The 23,099-nt window shown below is 54.7% G+C and overlaps 1 protein-coding gene across 5 annotated transcripts in view; it reads left to right on the top strand.

Moving 5' to 3' along the window:
* sfi1 (SFI1 centrin binding protein) overlaps positions 1 to 23,099 on the top strand; it is a 166,049-nt gene that overhangs the window by 39,584 nt on the left and 103,366 nt on the right. For all 5 annotated transcript variants that reach the window (XM_085962021.1, XM_085962024.1, XM_085962020.1 and 2 more), the window contains exons 9-12: positions 99 to 255; positions 16,943 to 17,104; positions 18,139 to 18,209; positions 21,590 to 21,682. In XM_085962021.1, coding sequence (XP_085818147.1) covers positions 99 to 255; positions 16,943 to 17,104; positions 18,139 to 18,209; positions 21,590 to 21,682 — 483 coding nt within the window. The remainder of the gene's footprint in view (positions 1 to 98; positions 256 to 16,942; positions 17,105 to 18,138; positions 18,210 to 21,589; positions 21,683 to 23,099) is intronic.

The following is a 23,099-nucleotide window of genomic DNA, read 5'->3' as shown; positions in this document are numbered from 1 at the left end:
AGCTGTAATAGGGTAGGCGATTTCATAGGTGAATGCTGGAAGACTTTATTGCTGTAGTCTGTGTGCAGGTTAACTGGGGTGCTCTGTGCTTTGTGCAGGCTTGGCTTCAGTGGAATGCAATGTTGCACCTGTTGCAGCAAGAGCAGGAGAGAGGTGCTCGAGCACAGCAAATATACCAGCGCCGGTGCCTGCGGCGATCCCTGCTGGCTTGGCTAGTGTACGTCCAGGTTCGCAGGGACAAGAAGTGCCAATACAGTAAGTATCTGGGATGGAGGCTTGAGACCCAAATGCATGTTGGTTTCCCAAGCCTCAGTTTTATGAGATGTTACTGTTAAAATTTGTGTCTGTGACAATTCCGGGGCCGATCAGCGTCCGTCTTTTATAGTGAGACTTGGTCGGACTGTCTCATTCCAGTTTGCTTCTGTCTGGAAGGTGCGTGTAGGGACTTGAGGTGAGGGCAGGATGGGCTCAATGTGATGCGCCCAGATTGAATAATTGGTGTCTCGGCTCTTGCATGAATACCCTGGTATTTTAATCCCTCCCTTCCGACCTGTGGAGACCGAAGCCAGTTATAGTGCCCAGCTGCTGGAGCGACGGTGCCCAGGGATCAGCTGACTCAGCACAGTCAGTTACTTCTGGTCTGTGTGGCTCAGTATCGCACCACACCGTGCGCTTACCCATTTCAGCAACAACTTGCATTTGTTCAGCGCGTTTAACATAAAAAATGTCCCATGGCGCTTCACACATAGGTATACGGAGAATGGAAGCACGGCTGGGACATGAGAGATTAGCATGGGTGAAAAGCTTGGTTGAAGAGATGATTTTTAAAGAGACTTTTCAAGGACCAATTCGAGATTTTTTGAAGGAGTGAATTCCAGCGAGTAAGATCAAGGTGGCTGAAGCCACAGGTGGCATTAGTGGGGTGAAAGGTGACCGGAATTTTTTGAGGATGTACAGGAAACTCGATTTACCGGCACCCAAACAACCGGAAATCTCGGTTAACCGGCAGAATTCAGGAGTAGGTTCAGTTAAGTTTTTCTTCATGTTAGTGGGCGTTTCTTGATTCTTGGCTGTGTAATCGGGGGTTCCTGCACTTGTTGCTAAGCAACAGGGACGTTTGGTCTGTGGCCGGGCTTCTTGCACCTGTTGCTAAGCAACAGGGAAGCTTGGATTTGTTGCTGTGTACGGAGCTCTCGTACCTTTTAACTATAACTCTCTAATCCGGACTTTTTGATAAACGGGCAGCACGCCGGTTCGTCGGTGCCGGATAAAAGAGAGTTTCCTGTAACTGGTAAAATAGATGAGGGAGAACCAGTGGATGTGGTGTATTTGGACTTTCAAAAGGCTTTCGATAAGGTCCCGCATAAGAGATTAGCGTGTAAAGTTAAGGCACATGGGATTGGGGGCAAGGTATTGACTTGGATAGAGAACTGGTTGGCAGACAGGAAGCAAAGAGTTGGAATAAACGGGTCTTTTTCCGAGTGGCAGGCAGTGACTAGTGGGGTACCGCAGGGATCGGTCCTTGGACCCCAGCTATTCACAATATATATTAATGATCTAGACGAGGGAACTAGATGTAATATCTATTAATGATCTAGACGAGGGAACTAGATGTAATATCTCCAAGTTTGCAGACGACACAAAGCTGGGTAGGCGTGTGTGCTGTGAGGAGGATGCCGAGAAACTCCAGGATGATTTGGACAGGTTGGGTGATTGGGCAGAAGCATGGCAGATGCAATATAACGTGGATAAATGCGAGGTTATCCACTTTGGTGTCAAAAACAGGAAGGCAGATTATTATCTGAATGGCAATAGATTGGGAGAAGGGGAAGTGCAAAGTGACCTAAGTGACCTGGGTGTCCTTGTGCACCAGTCGCTGAAGGTAAGCATGCAGGTGCAGCAGGCGGTTAAGGAAGGCAAATGGTATGTTGGCCTTCGTAGCGAGAGGGTTTGAGTACAGGAACAAGGATGTCTTGCTGCAGTTGTACAGGACCTTGGTGAGACCACATCTTGAGTATTGTGTGCAGTTTTGGTCGCCTTATCTGAGGAAGGACGTTCTTGCCATGGAGGGAGTGCAGCGAAGATTCACCAGGCTGATACCTGGGATGGCAGGAGTGACGTATGAGGAGAGATTGGGTCGATTGGGCTTATACTTACTGGAGTTTAGAAGAATGAGAGGGGATCTCATTGAAACTTATAAAATTCTGACAGGACTGGACAGACTAGATGCTGGAAGGATGTTCCCGATGGTCGGGGAGTCCAGAACCAGGGGTCACAGTCTAAGGATAAGGGGTAAGCCATTTAGGACAGAGATGAGGAATTTCTTCACCCAGAGAGTGGTGAACCTGTGGAATTCTCTACCACAGAAGGCAGTAGAGGCCAATACATGAAATATATTCAAGAAGGAGTTGGATATATTTCTTAAGGCTAAAGGGATCAACGGATATGGGGAGAAGGCAGGGATAGGGTACTGAATTTGGATGATTAGCCATGACCTCATTGAATGGCGGAGCAGGCTCGAGGGGCCGAATGGCCGACTCCTGCTCCTATCTTCTATGTTTCTATGGATGTACAAGAGTCCAGAGTCAGAGGAACAGATAATTGGGTGGAGGGGGGGCGGCTGCTGCGGTGGAGGTGGAGATATAGGGCTAGAGGACGTTGTGAAGATGGTATGCAGTGATTTTAAATTGTTGGGGAACCAGGAGCAGGAGGAGGATGATGAGCAAGCATGACTTAGTGCAGCAACGCACAGGTTGGAGTTTGTGGATGCTGGGAGACCAGTGAGGAGTCTGAAGGTGACAAATGCACAGAAGGGGCTGCGGTAGGGGTGGACACAGGCAATGTTGCAGTGGTTGAAGTTTTCAATCTTTGTGACGGAGCCTGAAGCTCAGCTCAGGATCAAACAGGATGCAGAGGTTGCGAATAATCTGATTCATCCAGGGAGAGGGTGGAATCTGGCAAGAGAACAGAGTTTGTGGTGGGGCCGGAGTGGGGGGTTGCCAAAGACAATGATTTTGGTCTTGCCAATGTTTAGCTGGAGGAAGTTATGACTCATCCAAGACTGGATGTCGGAAGAGCAGTCTGACAGCACAGAGGCAGTTGAGGGTCAAGAGAGGCGGTGGAGAGCTGGGGGAACCGTTCACTTGTTTGTTTTTAGTGTTGGTTGAGCAGGGAGTGGTGGTGCTGAATAATGGACTGTGTCAGCACTGAGCTCTTCCACGACAGCAAATTAAATGTGTCTGCTGGGTAGAGGCTCCTTCTGTATAGGAAGGATATATTGGCCTTGGAGGGGGTGCAGCGTGTTGTGTTGGTACCTTTTTACCTAGACACAATTAGAACTCAGAACTCAGAGATTCAAACATGAAGTGCTTTATTCGAAGGGAAAGGGACGTTCTGGAGAGTCCCGAACAAAGAGAGCTAAACTTAACCAAGAGAACACCCAACCATTTATCTGCTGTGACAGCGCCACCACAGGTGGGAGGAGAACACACAATACATAACAGCGCAAATTCACCAGAATAATACCGGAGCGCTTAAGGTTAAATTACAAAGATAGGTTGCATAAACTTGCATTCCCTTTAGTGTAGAAGATTGAGGGGTGATCTGATCGAGGTGTTGAATGTTGAAAAGAATTAAGATAGGGTAGATACAGAGAAACCATTTGCTCTGGCGGGATCAAAAATGAGGGGACATAATCTTAAAATTAGAGCTCGGCCATTTAGGAGAGAAATTAGGAAACACTTTTTCACACAAAGGGTGGTGGAAATCTGGAATTCCCTTCCCCAAAAAGGCCGTGGTGCTGGGTGACAATTGTAGCTGTAAACACTGATAGATTTTTGTTAAGTAAGGATATCAAGGGATATGGATCAATAGGGTGAATGGAGTTGAGGTGCAGATCAGCTATGATCTAATTGAATTGCAGAGCAGGCTTGAGGGGTTGAATGGCCTCCTTCTGTTCCTGTGGACTACCCCAGCCTCATAGGGGCAATCATTTGTTGCATCAGTCTGACATTTTCATTCTTACCCTAGCCGTCCATGTGAGCTCTCCAATTAATGATCCTTTTGATCATTGCAAACGGAGGTGAGATTTCTCCCTCTTGTCCTGTGAAGTACCCAGGCTACTATTTTCAAGCTACTTCCAACGACAGTGAGTGTCGTCCACTCCGTGGTGGAGCACGAGAGTGGCTCAGAGCCGTTTCTGATCAATCCCAGTATTTCTCAGTTTCGACCCTGTGGGACACCTGCAGGTATTAACTTCCAGTCTTGTGACCCAAGTCCTCCCTGCACTATCCTCTGCTCCTTCTCCTAGCCCCATCCCAGCTGTGTTTGTTTGCGTGTACATGTTTGTGTGAGCGTGTGCAAAGCAGCACAACATGAACATACACAGTTTAAAGCAAATTCAAGAGGTGAGCATTAACGGCCCATGTGTGTGTCTGTACGCTGATCATAGCACGAGGTACCAGGATAAATAAAGTATGGGCTGGGTGCAGATTCAGTGGGAGCTGGTTTTAAATGTTGAATTCCTTTGTTGCTGGGTTGTGGGTGACTGCTTTCTGAACCTTGGATGGTTTCTGTAAAATTTGAAGAATTCTCTTTACCTTTTGCTTGCTGATGATATCGCACAACCTCCTCCGGTTTGAATTACCAGACGCACCTTTTTTTTAATGACTATTCTTCATGCGTGAGCCTAGACGCTAAAACCTGGATGTTCTGATTGCCGTTGCATTAACACGGTTGGTAGCACACTTAAAAATAAAATAAAATAAATGGGGGTTACTCAACCACTCGTGTTAAAGTGACACTGATCGGAAGATCCAGGCTAGAGTGCCCTCTGAGTCAAAACCAGGCAAATTGAAGGGAATTCATAAACCAGCTGGGACTTGACTGACTATTGTAGCAGTCAGTGAGTTGGCACGCACGGAATGGCAGACCCGACCCCTGACTCTTGACCGTCTCCATGTCACTGGCAATTGGAACCAAAGGAGAACCCATGGAATAGGTGCCATGGTTGGACTCCAAATTCCAGGCAGGCCGGCCCCATCCCTGCTCTTTCGGAGTGTTGCTGAATCAAAGTGAGAGCAGTGCCTGAAACGCTTCTTATTTCCCCATGTTCCTAAATTCTAATTGTTTAAAATGCTGTCAGTGGTAAGCTGCTGATAGTTGTTTGTCCATTCCTGTCTGCATGTTAACTGTCTCTCTGGATACAAGCTCCTCTGCATCTCTGACTGCTGACTCTCTGTCCCACTTTTCCCCTACCTTCTATTCCTTGGCTTGACCATTCATACACCTCTCCTTCTCCTTCTATTCACTGTGGAGTGCTCCTGTAGATCTGCAACCCCAGACAAACTCGTATCCTGCGTCGACCCAGCCTCTTGTTTCTTCGGCTCTTGCCCTTTGCCAGTCTTTCATTTTGCCCACTGTGACTCTCTCCGGAGTTACCCATTTTCCTTCTCTTGGTGTTTATCCTGTTCACAGCCCTTTCTTATTTCACTCCCAGTAAGTTTCTGGTGCCCATTCCCTCAATGTTGCCTGGCAAAATGTCTCCTCCTGGCAAACAAGCTCCTTCCCGTCACCATTTCATTCTGTAAGAGCGTGCTGATATCCTGACCTCTCCTTCCCCCCCGCTTCCCCCCTCGGCCCCCCCGCTTCCCCCCTCGGCCCCCCCCCGCTTCCCCCCCTCGGCCCCCCCCCCCGCTTCCCCCCTCGGCCCCCCCCCCGCTTCCCCCCTCGGCCCCCCCCCGCTTCCCCCCCTCGGCCCCCCCCCCGCTTCCCCCCCTCGGCCCCACCCCGCTTCCCCCCTCGGCCCCCCCCCCGCTTCCCCCCTCGGCCCCCCCCCCGCTTCCCCCCTCGGCCCCCCCGCTTCCCCCCTCGGCCCCCCCCGCTTCCCCCCTCGGCCCCCCCCGCTTCCCCCCTCGGCCCCCCCCGCTTCCCCCCTCGGCCCCCCCCGCTTCCCCCCTCGGCCCCCCCCGCTTCCCCCCTCGGCCCCCCCCGCTTCCCCCCTCGGCCCCCCCCGCTTCCCCCCTCGGCCCCCCCGCTTCCCCCCTCGGCCCCCCCCGCTTCCCCCCTCGGCCCCCCCGCTTCCCCCCTCGGCCCCCCCGCTTCCCCCCTCGGCCCCCCCCGCTTCCCCCCTCGGCCCCCCCCGCTTCCCCCCTCGGCCCCCCCCGCTTCCCCCCTCGGCCCCCCCGCTTCCCCCCTCGGCCCCCCCGCATCCCCCCTCGGCCCCCCCGGCCCCCCCGCTTCCCCCCTTGGCCCCCCCGCTTCCCCCCTCGGCCCCCCCGCTTCCCCCCCCCCGCTTCTCCCCTCCCCCCCCGCTTCTCCCCTTTCCCCACCCCCCGCTTCTCCCCTTCCCCCCCCGCTTCTCCCCTTCCCCCCCCGCTTCTCCCCTTCCCCCCCCGCTTCTCCCCTTCCCCCCCCGCTTCTCCCCTTCCCCCCCCCGCTTCTCCCCTTCCCCCCCCGCTTCTCCCCTTCCCCCCCCCGCTTCTCCCCTTCCCCCCCCGCTTCTCCCCTTCCCCCCCCCCCGCTTCTCCCCTTCCCCCCCCGCTTCTCCCCTTCCCCCCCCGCTTCTCCCCTTCCCCCCCCGCTTCTCCCCTTCCCCCCCGCTTCTCCCCTTCCCCCCCGCTTCTCCCCTTCCCCCCCGCTTCTCCCCTTCCCCCCCCGCTTCTCCCCTTCCCCCCCCCCCGCTTCTCCCCTTCCCCCCCGCTTCTCCCCTTCCCCCCCGCTTCTCCCCTTCCCCCCCCCGCTTCTCCCCTTCCCCCCTGCTTCTCCCCTTCCCCCCCGCTTCTCCCCTTCCCCCCCCCGCTTCTCCCCTTCCCCCCCTGCTTCTCCCCTTCCCCCCCCCCCGCTTCTCCCCTTCCCCCCCCCCGCTTCTCCCCTTCCCCCCCCGCTTCTCCCCTTCCCCCCCCGCTTCTCCCCTTCCCCCCCCGCTTCTCCCCTTCCCCCCCCCGCTTCTCCCCTTCCCCCCCCCGCTTCTCCCCTTCCCCCCCCCGCTTCTCCCCTTCCCCCCCCCGCTTCTCCCCTTCCCCCCCCCGCTTCTCCCCTTCCCCCCCCCCGCTTCTCCCCTTCCCCCCCCCGCTTCTCCCCTTCCCCCCCCCGCTTCTCCCCTTCCCCCCCCCCGCTTCTCCCCTTCCCCCCCCCGCTTCTCCCCTTCCCCCCCCGCTTCTCCCCTTCCCCCCCCGCTTCTCCCCTTCCCCCCCCGCTTCTCCCCTTCCCCCCCCCGCTTCTCCCCTTCCCCCCCCGCTTCTCCCCTTCCCCCCCCGCTTCTCCCCTTCCCCCCCCCGCTTCTCCCCTTCCCCCCCCCGCTTCTCCCCTTCCCCCCCCCGCTTCTCCCCTTCCCCCCCCGCTTCTCCCCTTCCCCCCCCGCTTCTCCCCTCGCCCCCCCCGCTTCTCCCCTCGCCCCCCCCGCTTCTCCCCTTCCCCCCCCCCGCTTCTCCCCTTCCCCCCCCCCGCTTCTCCCCTTCCCCCCCCCGCTTCTCCCCTTCCCCCCCCCGCTTCTCCCCTTCCCCCCCCGCTTCTCCCCTTCCCCCCCCCGCTTCTCCCCTTCCCCCCCCGCTTCTCCCCTTCCCCCCCCGCTTCTCCCCTCCCCCCCCCGCTTCTCCCCTTCCCCCCCCCGCTTCTCCCCTTCCCCCCACCCCGCTTCTCCCCTCCCCCCCCCCGCTTCTCCCCTTCCCCCCCCGCTTCTCCCCTTCCCCCCCCGCTTCTCCCCTTCCCCCCCCCGCTTCTCCCCTTCCCCCCCCCGCTTCTCCCCTTCCCCCCCCCCGCTTCTCCCCTTCCCCCCCCCGCTTCTCCCCTTCCCCCCCCGCTTCTCCCCTTCCCCCCCCCGCTTCTCCCCTTCCCCCCCCCGCTTCTCCCCTTCCCCCCCCGCTTCTCCCCTCCCCCCCCCCGCTTCTCCCCTTCCCCCCCCCGCTTCTCCCCTTCCCCCCCCCGCTTCTCCCCTTCCCCCCCCGCTTCTCCCCTTCCCCCCCCGCTTCTCCCCTTCCCCCCCCGCTTCTCCCCTTCCCCCCCCCGCTTCTCCCCTTCCCCCCCCCCGCTTCTCCCCTTCCCCCCCCCGCTTCTCCCCTTCCCCCCCCGCTTCTCCCCTTCCCCCCCCCGCTTCTCCCCTTCCCCCCCCCGCTTCTCCCCTTCCCCCCCCGCTTCTCCCCTTCCCCCCCCGCTTCTCCCCTTCCCCCCCCCCCGCTTCTCCCCTTCCCCCCCCCCGCTTCTCCCCTTCCCCCCCCCCGCTTCTCCCCTTCCCCCCCCCCGCTTCTCCCCTTCCCCCCCCCGCTTCTCCCCTTCCCCCCCCCGCTTCTCCCCTTCCCCCCCCGCTTCTCCCCTTCCCCCCCCGCTTCTCCCCTTCCCCTCCCCTTCCCCCCCCCCGCTTCTCCCCTTCCCCCCCCCCGCTTCTCCCCTTCCCCCCCGCTTCTCCCCTTCCCCCCCGCTTCTCCCCTTCCCCCCCGCTTCTCCCCTTCCCCCCCCGCTTCTCCCCTTCCCCCCCGCTTCTCCCCTTCCCCCCCGCTTCTCCCCTTCCCCCCCGCTTCTCCCCTTCCCCCCCGCTTCTCCCCTTCCCCCCCGCTTCTCCCCTTCCCCCCCGCTTCTCCCCTCCCCCCCCGCTTCTCCCCTCCCCCCCCCGCTTCTCCCCTACCCCCCCCCGCTTCTCCCCTACCCCCCCGCTTCTCCCCTACCCCCCCCCGCTTCTCCCCTACCCCCCCCGCTTCTCCCCTACCCCCCCCGCTTCTCCCCTACCCCCCCCGCTTCTCCCCTACCCCCCCCGCTTCTCCCCTACCCCCCCCCGCTTCTCCCCTACCCCCCCCGCTTCTCCCCTACCCCCCCCCGCTTCTCCCCTACCCCCCCCGCTTCTCCCCTACCCCCCCCGCTCTCCCTCTCCCCTACCCCCCCCGCTTCTCCCCTACCCCCCCCGCTTCTCCCCTACCCCCCCCGCTTCTCCCCTACCCCCCCCGCTTCTCCCCTACCCCCCCCCGCTTCTCCCCTACCCCCCCCCGCTTCTCCCCTACCCCCCCCGCTTCTCCCCTACCCCCCCCCGCTTCTCCCCTACCCCCCCGCTTCTCCCCTACCCCCCCCGCTTCTCCCCTACCCCCCCCGCTTCTCCCCTCGCCCCCCCCGCTTCTCCCCTCGCCCCCCCGCTTCTCCCCTCGCCCCCCCGCTTCTCCCCTCGCCCCCCCGCTTCTCCCCTCGCCCCCCCCGCTTCTCCCCTCGCCCCCCCGCTTCTCCCCTCGCCCCCCCGCTTCTCCCCTCGCCCCCCCGCTTCTCCCCTCGCCCCCCCGCTTCTCCCCTCGCCCCCCCCGCTTCTCCCCTCGCCCCCCCCGCTTCTCCCCTCGCCCCCCCGCTTCTCCCCTCGCCCCCCCCGCTTCTCCCCTCGCCCCCCCGCTTCTCCCCTCGCCCCCCCGCTTCTCCCCTCGCCCCCCCGCTTCTCCCCTCGCCCCCCGCTTCTCCCCTCGCCTCCCGCTTCTCCCCTCGCCCCCCGCTTCTCCCCTTCCCCCCCCCGCTTCTCCCCTCGCCCCCCCGCTTCTCCCCTCGCCCCCCGCTTCTCCCCTCCCCCCCCGCTTCTCCCCTTCCCCCCCCGCTTCTCCCCTTCCCCCCCCGCTTCTCCCCTTCCCCCCCCGCTTCTCCCCTTCCCCCCCCGCTTCTCCCCTTCCCCCCCCGCTTCTCCCCTTCCCCCCCCGCTTCTCCCCTTCCCCCCCCGCTTCTCCCCTTCCCCCCCCCCGCTTCTCCCCTTCCCCCCCCCGCTTCTCCCCTCCCCCCCCGCTTCTCCCCTTCCCCCCCCGCTTCTCCCCTTCCCCCCCCGCTTCTCCCCTTCCCCCCCCGCTTCTCCCCTTCCCCCCCCCGCTTCTCCCCTTCCCCCCCCGCTTCTCCCCTTCCCCCCCCGCTTCTCCCCTTCCCCCCCCGCTTCTCCCCTTCCCCCCCGCTTCTCCCCTTCCCCCCCCGCTTCTCCCCTTCCCCCCCCGCTTCTCCCCTTCCCCCCCCCGCTTCTCCCCTTCCCCCCCCCGCTTCTCCCCTTCCCCCCCCGCTTCTCCCCTTCCCCCCCGCTTCTCCCCTTCCCCCCCCGCTTCTCCCCTTCCCCCCCGCTTCTCCCCTTCCCCCCCCGCTTCTCCCCTTCCCCCCCCGCTTCTTCCCTTCCCCCCCGCTTCTCCCCTTCCCCCCCGCTTCTCCCCTTCCCCCCCGCTTCTCCCCTTCCCCCCCGCTTCTCCCCTTCCCCCCCGCTTCTCCCCTTCCCCCCCGCTTCTCCCCTTCCCCCCCGCTTCTCCCCTTCCCCCCCGCTTCTCCCCTTCCCCCCCGCTTCTCCCCTTCCCCCCCGCTTCTCCCCTTCCCCCCCCGCTTCTCCCCTTCCCCCCCGCTTCTCCCCTTTCCCCCCCCGCTTCTCCCCTTTCCCCCCCCGCTTCTCCCCTCCCCCCACCGCTTCTCCCCTCCCCCCCGCTTCTCCCCTCCCCCCCGCTTCTCCCCTCCCCCCCGCTTCTCCCCTCCCCCCCCCGCTTCTCCCCTTCCCCCCCCGCTTCTCCCCTTCCCCCCCCGCTTCTCCCCTTCCCCCCCCGCTTCTCCCCTCCCCCCCGCTTCTCCCCTCCCCCCCGCTTCTCCCCTCCCCCCCGCTTCTCCCCTCCCCCCCGCTTCTCCCCTCCCCCCCGCTTCTCCCCTCCCCCCCGCTTCTCCCCTTCCCCCCCGCTTCTCCCCTTCCCCCCCCGCTTCTCCCCTTGCCCCCCCCGCTTCTCCCCTTGCCCCCCCCGCTTCTCCCCTTGCCCCCCCCGCTTCTCCCCTTCCCCCCCCCGCTTCTCCCCTTCCCCCCCCCGCTTCTCCCCTTCCCCCCCCCCGCTTCTCCCCTTCCCCCCCCGCTTCTCCCCTTCCCCCCCGCTTCTCCCCTTCCCCCCCGCTTCTCCCCTTCCCCCCCAGCTTCTCCCCTTCCCCCCCGCTTCTCCCCTTCCCCCCCGCTTCTCCCCTTCCCCCCCGCTTCTCCCCTTCCCCCCCGCTTCTCCCCTTCCCCCCCGCTTCTCCCCTTCCCCCCCGCTTCTCCCCTTCCCCCCCGCTTCTCCCCTTCCCCCCCGCTTCTCCCCTTCCCCCCCGCTTCTCCCCTTCCCCCCCGCTTCTCCCCTTCCCCCCGCTTCTCCCCTTCCCCCCCGCTTCTCCCCTTCCCCCCCGCTTCTCCCCTTCCCCCCCGCTTCTCCCCTTCCCCCCCGCTTCTCCCCTTCCCCCCCGCTTCTCCCCTTCCCCCCCGCTTCTCCCCTTCCCCCCGCTTCTCCCCTTCCCCCCGCTTCTCCCCTTCCCCCCCGCTTCTCCCCTTCCCCCCCGCTTCTCCCCTTCCCCCCCGCTTCTCCCCTTCCCCCCCGCTTCTCCCCTTCCCCCCCGCTTCTCCCCTTCCCCCCCGCTTCTCCCCTTCCCCCCCGCTTCTCCCCTTCCCCCCCGCTTCTCCCCTTCCCCCCCGCTTCTCCCCTTCCCCCCCGCTTCTCCCCTTCCCCCCCGCTTCTCCCCTTCCCCCCCCCCCGCTTCTCCCCTACCCCCCCGCTTCTCCCCTACCCCCCCGCTTCTCCCCTACCCCCCCGCTTCTCCCCTACCCCCCCGCTTCTCCCCTTCCCCCCCCGCTTCTCCCCTTCCCCCCCGCTTCTCCCCTACCCCCCCGCTTCTCCCCTACCCCCCCGCTTCTCCCCTTCCCCCCCGCTTCTCCCCTCGCCCCCCCGCTTCTCCCCTCGCCCCCCCGCTTCTCCCCTCGCCCCCCCGCTTCTCCCCTCGCCCCCCCGCTTCTCCCCTCGCCCCCCCGCTTCTCCCCTCGCCCCCCCCGCTTCTCCCCTCGCCCCCCCGCTTCTCCCCTCGCCCCCCCGCTTCTCCCCTCGCCCCCCCGCTTCTCCCCTCGCCCCCCCGCTTCTCCCCTCGCCCCCCCGCTTCTCCCCTCGCCCCCCCGCTTCTCCCCTCGCCCCCCCCGCTTCTCCCCTCGCCCCCCCCCGCTTCTCCCCTCGCCCCCCCCTTCTCCGCTCGTTCTCCCCTCGGCCCCTCTCCCCTCGGCCCGCCCCCCCCTCTCCCCTCGGCGCCCCCCCCCCTCCCCTCGCCTCCCCCCCCCCTCTCCCCTCGCCCCCCCCCCCCCCGCTTCTCCCCTCGCCCCCCCCCCACTTCTCCCCTCGGCCTCGGCCCCCCCCCCCCCTCTCCCCTCGCCCCCCCCGGCTTCTCCCCTTCCCCCCCCCCCCCCCTTCTCTCTCCTCCTCCCTTCCCCCCTGCATGGCATGCTATCCGCTTCCTCTACTGTAAATACTGATGCAAAATAATTATTCAACATGTTCGCCATTTCCTTTTATCATTGACAATATCACCGTTACCAGTTTTCACGGGGCCAACATTGCTTCTGTCCACCCTCTTTTTCCTAATATAATTGTAAAAATGTTTTGTTGATTTTGATATCACTTGCAAGTTTCTTTTCATACTCCCTTTTTGTAGCTCTTGCTATCTGTTTCGTCACCTTTTGCTGTTCTTTGTATCTTTCCCATTCGCCAGGATCTGTGCTATATTTTTCAATTTTGTCTGCGTTTTCTTTTAGTTTTATGTTGTCTCTTACCTCTTTTGTCACCCATGGCTTTTGTTTGGCAAGTGGAGCTCTTGCCCCTCAGGGGTATAAACTGGTTCTGTGTCACAGATTCTTTTTTCAACACCTCCCACTGATCTTCTGTCGTTTTACCCATTACCCATGAACAGATTTGCCCAGTTTACTGTGGACAGGCACTGCCTCATTGCATTGAAGGCAGCCTGACCTAAATCTAGATTCTTAGTAGCTGTTTCGCGTTTCTCCTTTTCAAACCCTATGTTGAACTCAATCATGTTATGATCGCTATTAGAAAAATGCTCATGCACCACTAGTCTGTTAACTAAATCTGGATCATTACTCCTCCTCCTCCTCTCTTTTCCCCTCCTCCTCCTCTCTTTTTCCCCTCCTCCTCCTCCTCCTCTCTTTTCCCCCCCTCCCCAGCTAAATTCTCACAATACTTCAAATTCTTCCTGCAGGGCATGAACAGCACCAAGCTCCTTTTCACCACCACCTCCTCCCCTTCACCCTCCATTCTTGCCTCTGATATAGGATGTGAGGAGCTCATGGACTACGCAGTTTCCAAAATCAAAACCGTCTGCTCATCAGACTCATTTCCTCCATGAATCTCAGTGCTGGCTCCCTTAACCCCACTCTGACCCAATTACTCAACTTCCCTTTCTTGGTTCAATGCTTGATGACGCCTCAGTCTATCCTTATTTCTAGTCCCCTTTTCCACCCTTACAGAACCATTGTCAGTGCCTCGATCTTCACAAATGAACTTTTTTCTCTCCCTCCCTCCTAAAGAGGGATATTTATTCACCTTAGATGTGCAATGAGAAAGGGTTAATTTATTATGCAATGACAAAGGGTTAATTAATAACCTTGTAGTAAAGGGGCCTTTAGGGAAGAGTGACCATAATATGATAGAATTTTATATTGAGTTCGAAAGTGATTTGGTTAAATCCGAAACTAGGGTCTTAAATCTAAACAAAGTAAACTAAGTAGGTATGAGGGGCGAGTTGGCTAAGGTAGATTAGGAAACTACATTAAAAGGTATGGTAGACAAGCAATGACTAGCATTTAAAGAATTAATACATAATTTACAACAAATATACATTCCTTTGAGGCACAATAACTCCACAGGAAAAATGGTCCAACCGTGGATAACAAGAGAAGTTAAAGATAGTATTAGATCAAAGGAAGAGGCTTATAATGTCGCCAAAAAGAGTAGTAAGCCTGAGGATTGGGAAGATTTTAGAACTTGGCAAAGGAAGACCAAGAAATTGATAAAGGGGAAAATAGAAATGAGAGTAAACTAGTGAGACATAAAAACAGACTGTAAAAGCTTCCATCGGTATGTAAAAAGGAACAGATTAGTGAAAGTAAATGTAGGTCTCTTACAGGCTGAGACAGGAGAAATTAAACAAATACTTTGTGCCACACAAGAGGTTATTAAACAAAATTAGGGCTCATGGGATTGGGGGTAATATACTAGCATGGATTGGTTAATGGACATAGAAACATAGAAGATAGGAGCAGGAGTAGGCCATTCGGCCCCTCGAGCCTGCTCCGCCATTCAATGCGATCATGGCTGATCATCCAAATTCAGTACCCTGTCCCTGCTTTCTCCCCATACCCCTTGATCCCTTTAACCTTAAGAAATATATCCAACTCCTTCTTGAATATATTTAATGAATTGGCCTCTACTGCCTTCTGTGGTAGAGAATTCCACAGGTTCACCACTCTCTGGGTGAAGAAATTCCTCATTTCTGTCCTAAATGGCTTACCCCTTATCCTTAGACTGTGACCCTGGTTCTGGACTCCCCGACCATCGGGAACATCCTTCCTGCATCTAGTCTGCCCAGTCCTGTCAGAATTTTATAAGTTTCAATGAGATCCCCTCTCATTCTTCTAAACTCCAGCGAGTACAAGCCCAATCGACCCAATCTCTCCTCATACGTCACTCCTGCCATCCCAGGTATCAGTCTGGTGAATCTTCGCTGAACTCCTTCCATGGCAAGAACATCCTTCCTCAGATAAGGCGACCAAAACTGCACACAATACTGAAGATGTGGTCTCACCAAGGTCCTGTACAACTGCAGCAAGACATCCTTGTTCCTGTACTCAAACCCTCTTGCTACGAAGGCCAACATACCATTTGCCTTCTTCACCGCCTGCAGCACCTGCATGCTTACCTTCAGCGACTGGTGCACAAGGACACCCAGGTCTCGTTGCACTTCCCCATCTCCCAATCTATTGCCATTCAGATAATAATCTGCCTTCCTGTTTTTGCCACCAAAGTGGATAACCTCGCATTTATCCACGTTATATTGCATCTGCCATGCTTCTGCCCAATCACCCAACCTGTCCAAATCATCCTGGAGTTTCTCGGCATCCTCCTCACAGCACACACGCCCACCCAGCTTTGTGTCGTCTGCAAACTTGGAGATATTACATCTAGTTCCCTTGTCTAGATCATTAATATATATTGTGAATAGCTGGGGTCCTAGGACCGATCCCTGCGGTACCCCAGTAGTCACTGCCTGCCACTCGGAAAAAGACCTGTTTATTACAACTCTTTGCTTTCTGTCTGCCAACCAGTTCTCTATCCAAGTCAATACCTTGCCCCCAATCCCATGTGCTTGTGCTTTAACTTTACATGCTAATCTCTTATGTGGGACCGTATCGAAAGCCTTTTGAAAGTCCAAATACACCACATCCACTGGTTCTCCCTTTATCTATTTTACCAGTTACATCCTCAAAAAATTCCAGTAGATTAGTCGAGCACGATTTACCTTTTGTAAATCCATGTTGACTTTGTCCGATCCTGTCACTGTTTTCCAAGTGCTCTGCTATTACATCTTTTATAATGGACTCTAGCATTTTCCCCACTACCGATGTCAGGCTTACCGGTCTGTAATTCCCCGTTTTCTCTCTACCACCTTTTTTGAATAGTGGGGTAACATTAGCTACCCTCTAATCCATGGGTACTGTTCCAGATTCCATCGAATGTTGGAAGATGATCAGCAATGCATCTACTATTTCTAGGGCCACTTCCTTAAGTACCCTGGGATGTAGATTATCAGGCCCTGGGGATTTATCGGCCTTCAATCCCGTCAATTTCCCTCATACCATTTCCCTACAAATACTGATTTCTTTCAGTTCCTCCCTTTCATCAGACCCTATGTTCCCTGACATCTCTGGGAGGTTATTTGTGTCCTCCTTTGTGAAGACAGAACCAAAGTATGTATTTAATTGACAGAAAACAGAGTAGGAATAAATGGGTCATTTTCGGGTCGGCAGGCTGTAACTAGTGGGGTACCACAAGGATCAGTGCTTGGGCCTCAGCTATTTACAATCTACATCAATGATTTGGATGAGGGTACCAAATGTAATATATCCAAGTTTGCTGTTGATACAAAGCTGGGTGGGAATGTAAGTTGCGAGGAGGATGCAATGAGGCTTCAAGGGGACATAGACAAGCTAAGTGAGTGGGCAAGAACATGGCAAATGGAATATAATGTGGAGAAAAGTTATCCACTTTGGTTGGAAAAATAGAAAAGCAGAGTTTTTTTTAAATGGTGAGAGATTGGGAAATGTTGGTGTTCAGAGGGACCTGGGTGTCCTTGTACACCAATCACTGAAAGTTAACATGCAGGTACAGCAAGCAATTAGAAAAGCAAATGGTATGTTGGCCTTTATTACAAGAGTATTTGAGTATAAGAGTAAAGACGTCTTGCTGCAATTATATAGGGCCCTAGTGAGACCTCACCTGGAGTATTGTGTACAGTTTTGGTCTCCTTACCTAAGAAAGGATATAATTGGCATAGAGGGAGTGCAATGAAGGTTCACCGGACTGGTTCCTGGGATGGGGGGATTGTCCTATGAGGAGAGATTGAGTAGACTAGGCCTATATTCTCTAGAGTTTAGAAGAATGAGGTGATCTCATTGAAACATACAAAATTCTTACAGGGCTTGACAGGGTAGATGCAGGGAGGATGCTTTCCTGGGCTGGGGGGGGTCTAGAACCAGGGGTCACAGTCTCAGAATAAGGGGTTGGCCATTTAGGACTGAGATGAGGAGAAATGTCTTCACTCAGAGAGTGGTGAATCTTTGGAATTCTCTACCCCAGAGGGCTGTGGAGGCTCAGTCGTTGAGTATATTCAAGACAGAGATCGATAGATTTTTGAATATTAAGGCAATCGAGGGCTATGGGGATAGTGCAGGAAAGTGGAGATGAGGTAGAAGATCAGCCATGATCTTATTGAATGGCAGAGCAGGCTCGAAGGGCCAAATGGCCTCCTCCTGCTCCTATTTCTTATGTTCTTGGATGGGCGGGACCATGGCTATTTTTCACTCTGATTGAAGCCTTGTGATACAGTGATATGCCTGATAGCCCTCAAAATATTAGTGGTGTCCTTGTTTTCCACTCTCGTATTCTCTGCTATACAGGAGTAGCTGAGCAGATATACGCAGGTTATGTTGGGCAGCAGTACTTCTCCTCTTGGCACTCGGCCTGGCGTCTTCGAAGGAGCATCCGTGCACATGAGACTCGCATCAGTGATTTGGCCAGGAGGTGCGCTCTGCGGAGGATATTTACCCACTGGAGACACTGTATCCTTTCACCCTGAAGCCCACAGACTTGCGAATCTGTTCAGTGTTGCTGCATTACTAGGGACAAGGTAAGCCACTCACTTGCACTTAAAAGCAGAAAATTTGGCCAAATGCACAGCAGCTCAGACACCATGCAAAGAGAGAAGAGATCGGTTCAGGCTTTGAGTTTGCACCATTCAGCAGATCTGCCGGTTTACGGCTTGAGGGGGTGATGGCTGTGATAGGGTGGTTGCTAAAACCCAAGATTACAAACAAACTGACGGTGAACATGGTTATTCTTTATAGCCCACCCTCCCCAAATACGTACATGCATTTCTGCATTTTTTTTTACTGCCGGGGAAGTATTTCAAGGACCGCAGCATCTCTCTTCATGAAGATGCTGATGATTGATTCTGGATTTTTTTTAAAAAATCTTGAATCGTATGCCTAAAAAAGGAATGTTGCATCTTCCTGTGTCAACCCAAAACGGTCGGAATGAAATCCATCAGATCAGGTTCTGGGAAGTGGAGTGAGAGCACTGCAAGTGAGGTGGTCTTGTGCTCCTCTGGCTCCAGATCAGTTGTTGTATAATTGCAGCCGTTGCTAAATGAACTTTTCAACATTCCCAGCTGGAACATTCAGGTACTTTTTATAGTGTTAGCAAAGAGTTGACTGTCCCAGCAATTTTAGCAAAATTTGGATGGTTGTCAGCCAAGCTTCTGAGCAAGGAGGGCGAGGCGCAGCCGGTAGTATAACTGGAATTCCACATCACCCTAAGTAGGTGTTGGTTTCACCCGAGGAGCTGGAATATAACAACGCGATTTGACATGGAAATAACAGAGGACTGATAACAGAGGCTCATGGATATCAGGATTTAGTGAATACTTTCAATCTCTACATTTCTGTATTGTGGTAGGTTTATTTCCCATTATCATTTCTGCCCATCTGTTAAAGGTGCCTCTGCTCTTTTTCTTTTGCACTGTCTACTTGTCTTTGAAGCACTAAATGTTAATTGAATTGCCTATCGGCTGTGAATTCCTTTAACTTCAATCCAGATGTTGCTCTTGGCGCTGCAAAGGCCAAGCTGTGCAAATGGGCAGATCATCACTACCGCCGCCACCTGCTGGTAAGGCATAGCATCAGCACATACACACAGAAAATCCAGTACCTGTACTGCATTGCTGCTGAGTTTAGCCTGTTAGTGTTGTCATCGGCTTATTTTGATATTCAGTATTTCAGAGCTCTGGACTGATCGACTCCTCCACAGCCCAGTTAGATTCGGGTTAAATTATGAGGACAGGTTGCACACAGTAGGCTCGTATGGGCTTGAGCTTAGAAGATTGAGGTAATTTAATTGAGGTTTTTAAGATGATTAAAGTATTTGATTGGGTAGGTAGAGAAGCTATTTCCTCTGTTGGGAGAGTCCAGTGCAAGTGGGCATAACCTTAATTAGAGCCAGGCCGTTCAGGGGTGATGTCAGAAAGCACTTCTTCACACAAAGGGTAGCGGAAATCTGGAACTCTCTTCCCCAAAAAGCTGTTGAGGCCGGGGTCCATTTAAAATTTCAAAACTGAGCTTGATAGATTTTTGTTAGACAAGGGTATTAAGGGTTACGGAACCAAGGCGGGTAGATGGAGTTGAGATACAGATCAGACTTGATGTAATTGAATGGCGGAACAGGCTTGAGGGGCTGAAATGCCGACTCCTGTTGTTATGTTTGTAATACACAGTACAGTTACTGCAATACTGCTTCCCTCTCCCTCCTCAAAATTACATTTATAATTTGGGGTACAGTTTCACATACCACAGTCCTCACTCAAGTGGCTGTTCATGTCAGTTTCAGTAGGCAATTTATGGAGTGCATAATAAGCAAGGCCAATCCTGTGCTCATTTGATGTCCCCCACACATCTACTATCTGTCAGGAGTTGCTGGGCAGAGATTGTGGTGGGAACCTGCTTTACTCTCCACTTGCTTGGATGAGTGCAGCTCCAACAACACTCAAGAAGCTCGACACCATCCAGGACAAAGCAGCCCGCTTGATTAGCACCCCATCCACCACCTTAAACATTCACTCCCTCCACCACCGGCGTACCGTGGCTGCAGTGTGTACCATCTACAAGATGCACTGCAGCAACTTGCCAAGGCTTCTTTGGCATCACCTCCCAAACTTGCGACCTCTTCCACCTAGAAGGACGAGGGCAACATGCGCATGGGAACACCACCACCTCCCAAGTTCCCCTCCAAGTCACATACCATCCTGACTTAGAAGTATATCACCGATCCTTCATCGTCGCTGGGTCAAAATCCTGGAACTCCCTACTTAACAGCACTATGGGAGCACCTTCACCACACAGACTGCAGCGGTTCAAGAAGGCAGCTCACCACCACCTTCTTGAGGGCAACTAGGGATAGGCAATAAATGCTGGCCTTGCCAGCGACGCCCACATCCCATAAACGAATAAAAAAAAATTATCCTATACTTTGATCCATAAGTGCTGAGGCTAATTCTGTCTGCTCCCCCTTCAGCAGTGATGGGAATTGGACCCCCTTTGTTGTTTCTGTTGCCTGAGTTCAACAGTAAATTTGTCAGCCGAACCATCGGGCAGCACGTTTTCTTCCCTCTCCAGAGGAGGAGGCGTTTTCTTTGCTCAGACGCTCTCCTCTCTCCCCCCACCCCCCCCCCCCCCCCCGCCAACATCAGCAAGGATCCACAGCCTGACTCTCACTGTGTGACACAGCATGTTTGAACTCTAGCCCAACACACGTCACATAAGACGTAGGAGCAGGAGTAGGTTCTTTGAGGATGTAACAAACAGGGTGGATAAGGGTGAGCCAGTGGATGTGGTGTATTTAGATTTCCAGAAGGCATTTGATAAGGTGCCACATAAAAGGTTACTACACAAGATAAGAGCTCACGGGGTTGGGGGTAATATTTTGGCATGGATAGGGGAGTGGCTAACTAACAGAAAACAGAGAGTCGGGATAAATGGGTCATTTTCCGGCTGGCAATCAGCAACTAGTGGGGTGCCGCGGGGATCAGTGCTGGGACCTCAACTATTTACAATCTACATTAATGACTTGGATGAAGGGACTGAGTGTACTGTAGCCAAATTTGCTGATGATACAAAAATAGGTGGGTTAGCAAGTTGTGAGGAGGACACAGAGTTTGCAAAGGGATACAGAGAGGTTAAGTGAGTGGGCAAAAATTTGGCCGATGGAGTATAATGTGGGAAAATGTGAGGTTATCCACTTTGAAAGGAAGAATGAAAAAGCAAATTTATTTAAATGGAGTGAGACTACAAAATGCTGCGGTACAGAGGGATCGGGGGGTCCTCGTACATGAAACACAAAAAGTTAGCATGCAGGTACAGCAAGTAATTAGGAAGGCTAATGGAATGTTGGCCTTTATTGCAAGGGAATGGAGTATAAAAGTAGGGAAGTTTTGATGCAACTTTACAGGGCGCTGGTGAGACCGCACCTGGAGTACTGCGTACAGTTTTGGTCTCCATATTTAAGGAAGGGTATACTTGCATTGGAGGCAGTGCAGAGAAGGTTCACTGGGTTGATTCTGGGGATGAAGGGGTTGACGTATGAGGAAAGGTTGAGCAGGTTGGGCCTATAATCATTGGAGTTTAGAAGAATGAGAGGTGATCTTATTGAAACATATAAGGTTCTGAGGGGGATTGACAGGGTGGATGCTGAGAGGATGTTTCCCCTAGTGGGGGTATCTAGAACTAGGGGGCATAGCTTCAGAATAAGGGGCCACCCATTTAAGACGGAGATGAGGAGGAATTTCTTCTCTGAGGGTGGTGAATCTTTGGAATTCTCTACCCCAGAGAGCTGTGGAGGTGGAGTCAGTGAATATATTCAAGGCGGAGATCGACAGACATTTGAACTACAGGGGAGTCGAGGGGTGTGGGGAGAGAGCGGGAAGTGGAGTTGAGGCCAAGAGTGGATCAGCCATGATCTTATTGAATGGCGGAGCAGGCTCGAGGGGCCGATTGGCCGACTCCTGCTCCTGCTTATTATGTTCTTATCTCGGTCATTTGGCCCCTCGAGCCTGCTCTGCCATTCAATAAGATCATGGCTGATCTGATCTTGACCTCCACTCCACTTCCCTGCCCACTCCCCATAACCCTCGACTCCCTTACCTTTCAAAAATCTGTCCATCTCCACCTTAAATATATTCAATGACCCAGCCTCCACAGCTCTCTGGGGAAGAGAATTCCAAAGATTCACGGCCCTCTGACAGAAGAAATTCCTCCTCATTTCCAATTTAAAAGGGTGCTCCTGTATTCTGAAATTATGCCTCCTAGTTCTAGATTCCCCCAGGGGGGGAAACATCCTCTCTGCATCTACCCTGTCAAGCCCCTTTAGAATCTTATACAGTATGTTGATAGTTCATCAGTCTCGCTCGTGGGGAGAAACACAGCTACTCCACACGGGGACATTTGGAGGTGTTTTTGCCCTATGATAACTTTTAAAAAATTGTTCTCTTTTGCCAGCAATCAAGCATTACTGCTTTGAGGTTCAACGTGAGAAGCATTAGGCTGAAACAGATACAGAATAACCTGGCACACCAGCAGTCCCATGTTTGGGTAAGAGTTTCCTCTTCATCTGCAAATAAGCCTGAGTACACAAAATGTAAGACAGCTTGGAACAAGGTGAGAAATTATTTGGTCCATCTAACCCGCTCCTTCCACAGATGATGTAAAGTCTACCCTGTCAGGGACTCTGCTTCACCTGTATAATGTCACCAGGGGAAGTTGATCCCAAAACCCCACTGCAGTAATATAAATCTGACTGAGAGAGAAAGTTGTAGCAAGCAATGGAACCAAATGACAGCTTGGGATTTTGAGGCCTCAATGGCAGAGTACGGTAAATGAGGGTGGGGCGGAGAATCAGTCAGTCAGGCAAAGGTGAGACCTTGAGTCCTGTAAATACAGTTTTCAGTTTTCAAGACTTCATCCTTAAAAAAAAATTAATGGCCCTTCTTCATTTTGTCTTGCAAGTAATGACTCATGTTGGAATATAATCCAAGACTATATTTTTCAAGTGACCGCACCTTATGTATAAGAGTAGGATGTGAGCCTCAACAGGATATTCAAACATGGGGGCAATCACAGCTGAGCCTAACCCTGTTGTTAGTGAACGCCCACTTATACACGTTTCCCAGTATGGGTTCTGTAGGTGGTTTGCCTTGGTGGTTCGAATCACCCCTCCTACTTAGTTCTATACGACAGGAATTACGGTGAACAGGATTGGAACACAGACAAGCTTTTCAGACTCAACCGTACGGTGTTTAATAAGGTTAACACACACACCCGCCTCCAGTATGTAAAATACCTGGTGGCGTAAAACAAACAGTACAACAATACAAAATAACAACAGAAAATGCTGGAAAAACTCAGCAGGCCAGGCAACATCCGTGGAGAGAAATTAGAGTCAACGTTTCGGGTCAAAACCCTTTATCAAGACAACAATACAATACAACAATACAACTTGGCCCGTCGAACAGGCCCCGTCTTGTATTAAGACGCCTAAAATCACACTGTGTTGCTATACAGAGTATAACATGTCCCATGAACCCTGGAACATACACTATATAATACACACAGAACCTCCCCACTAAGCCCCCCTGGATTGGTTGGGTCACACAACACCCCCTCACACAGTACCGGTGGTCTTAAGGATGCGTGGGCTTGGACAATGCTCACCCCCATTGTCCATTTTCTTGCTCGCTGCTTCCCTGTGTAGAGCGTGTCTCCTGGTTCCGTATCGCTGATGCAGTATCCAAGTCCCAGTTTCGAGGTTCGTTCCTACAGTCGAAGAGCAAGGTGAGGCTCTTGTCACTTGTGGTGGTTTAGAGCAAGTGAGAGAGAGAATGGCCAAAGCTGCCTTCTCTGTATACCCTAAAAGTTCATTCAGGTCTGTGTTTGCAGTGATGTCTTTTAAATCACCCTTCTTTGTCTGGTTTCTGCCTTTTTGAGTCTGGGCCTTCCCCCAACTCCTGTA

The sequence above is a fragment of the Somniosus microcephalus genome, chromosome 19 (genome assembly GCF_052327205.1).
Source record: "Somniosus microcephalus isolate GS21.2 chromosome 19, FLI_Smic_1.0, whole genome shotgun sequence".
Classification (NCBI taxonomy): Eukaryota; Metazoa; Chordata; class Chondrichthyes; order Squaliformes; family Somniosidae; genus Somniosus; species Somniosus microcephalus.
Note: the sequence above shows the minus strand (reverse complement) of the source record. Positions and strands in the feature narration are given on the sequence as shown.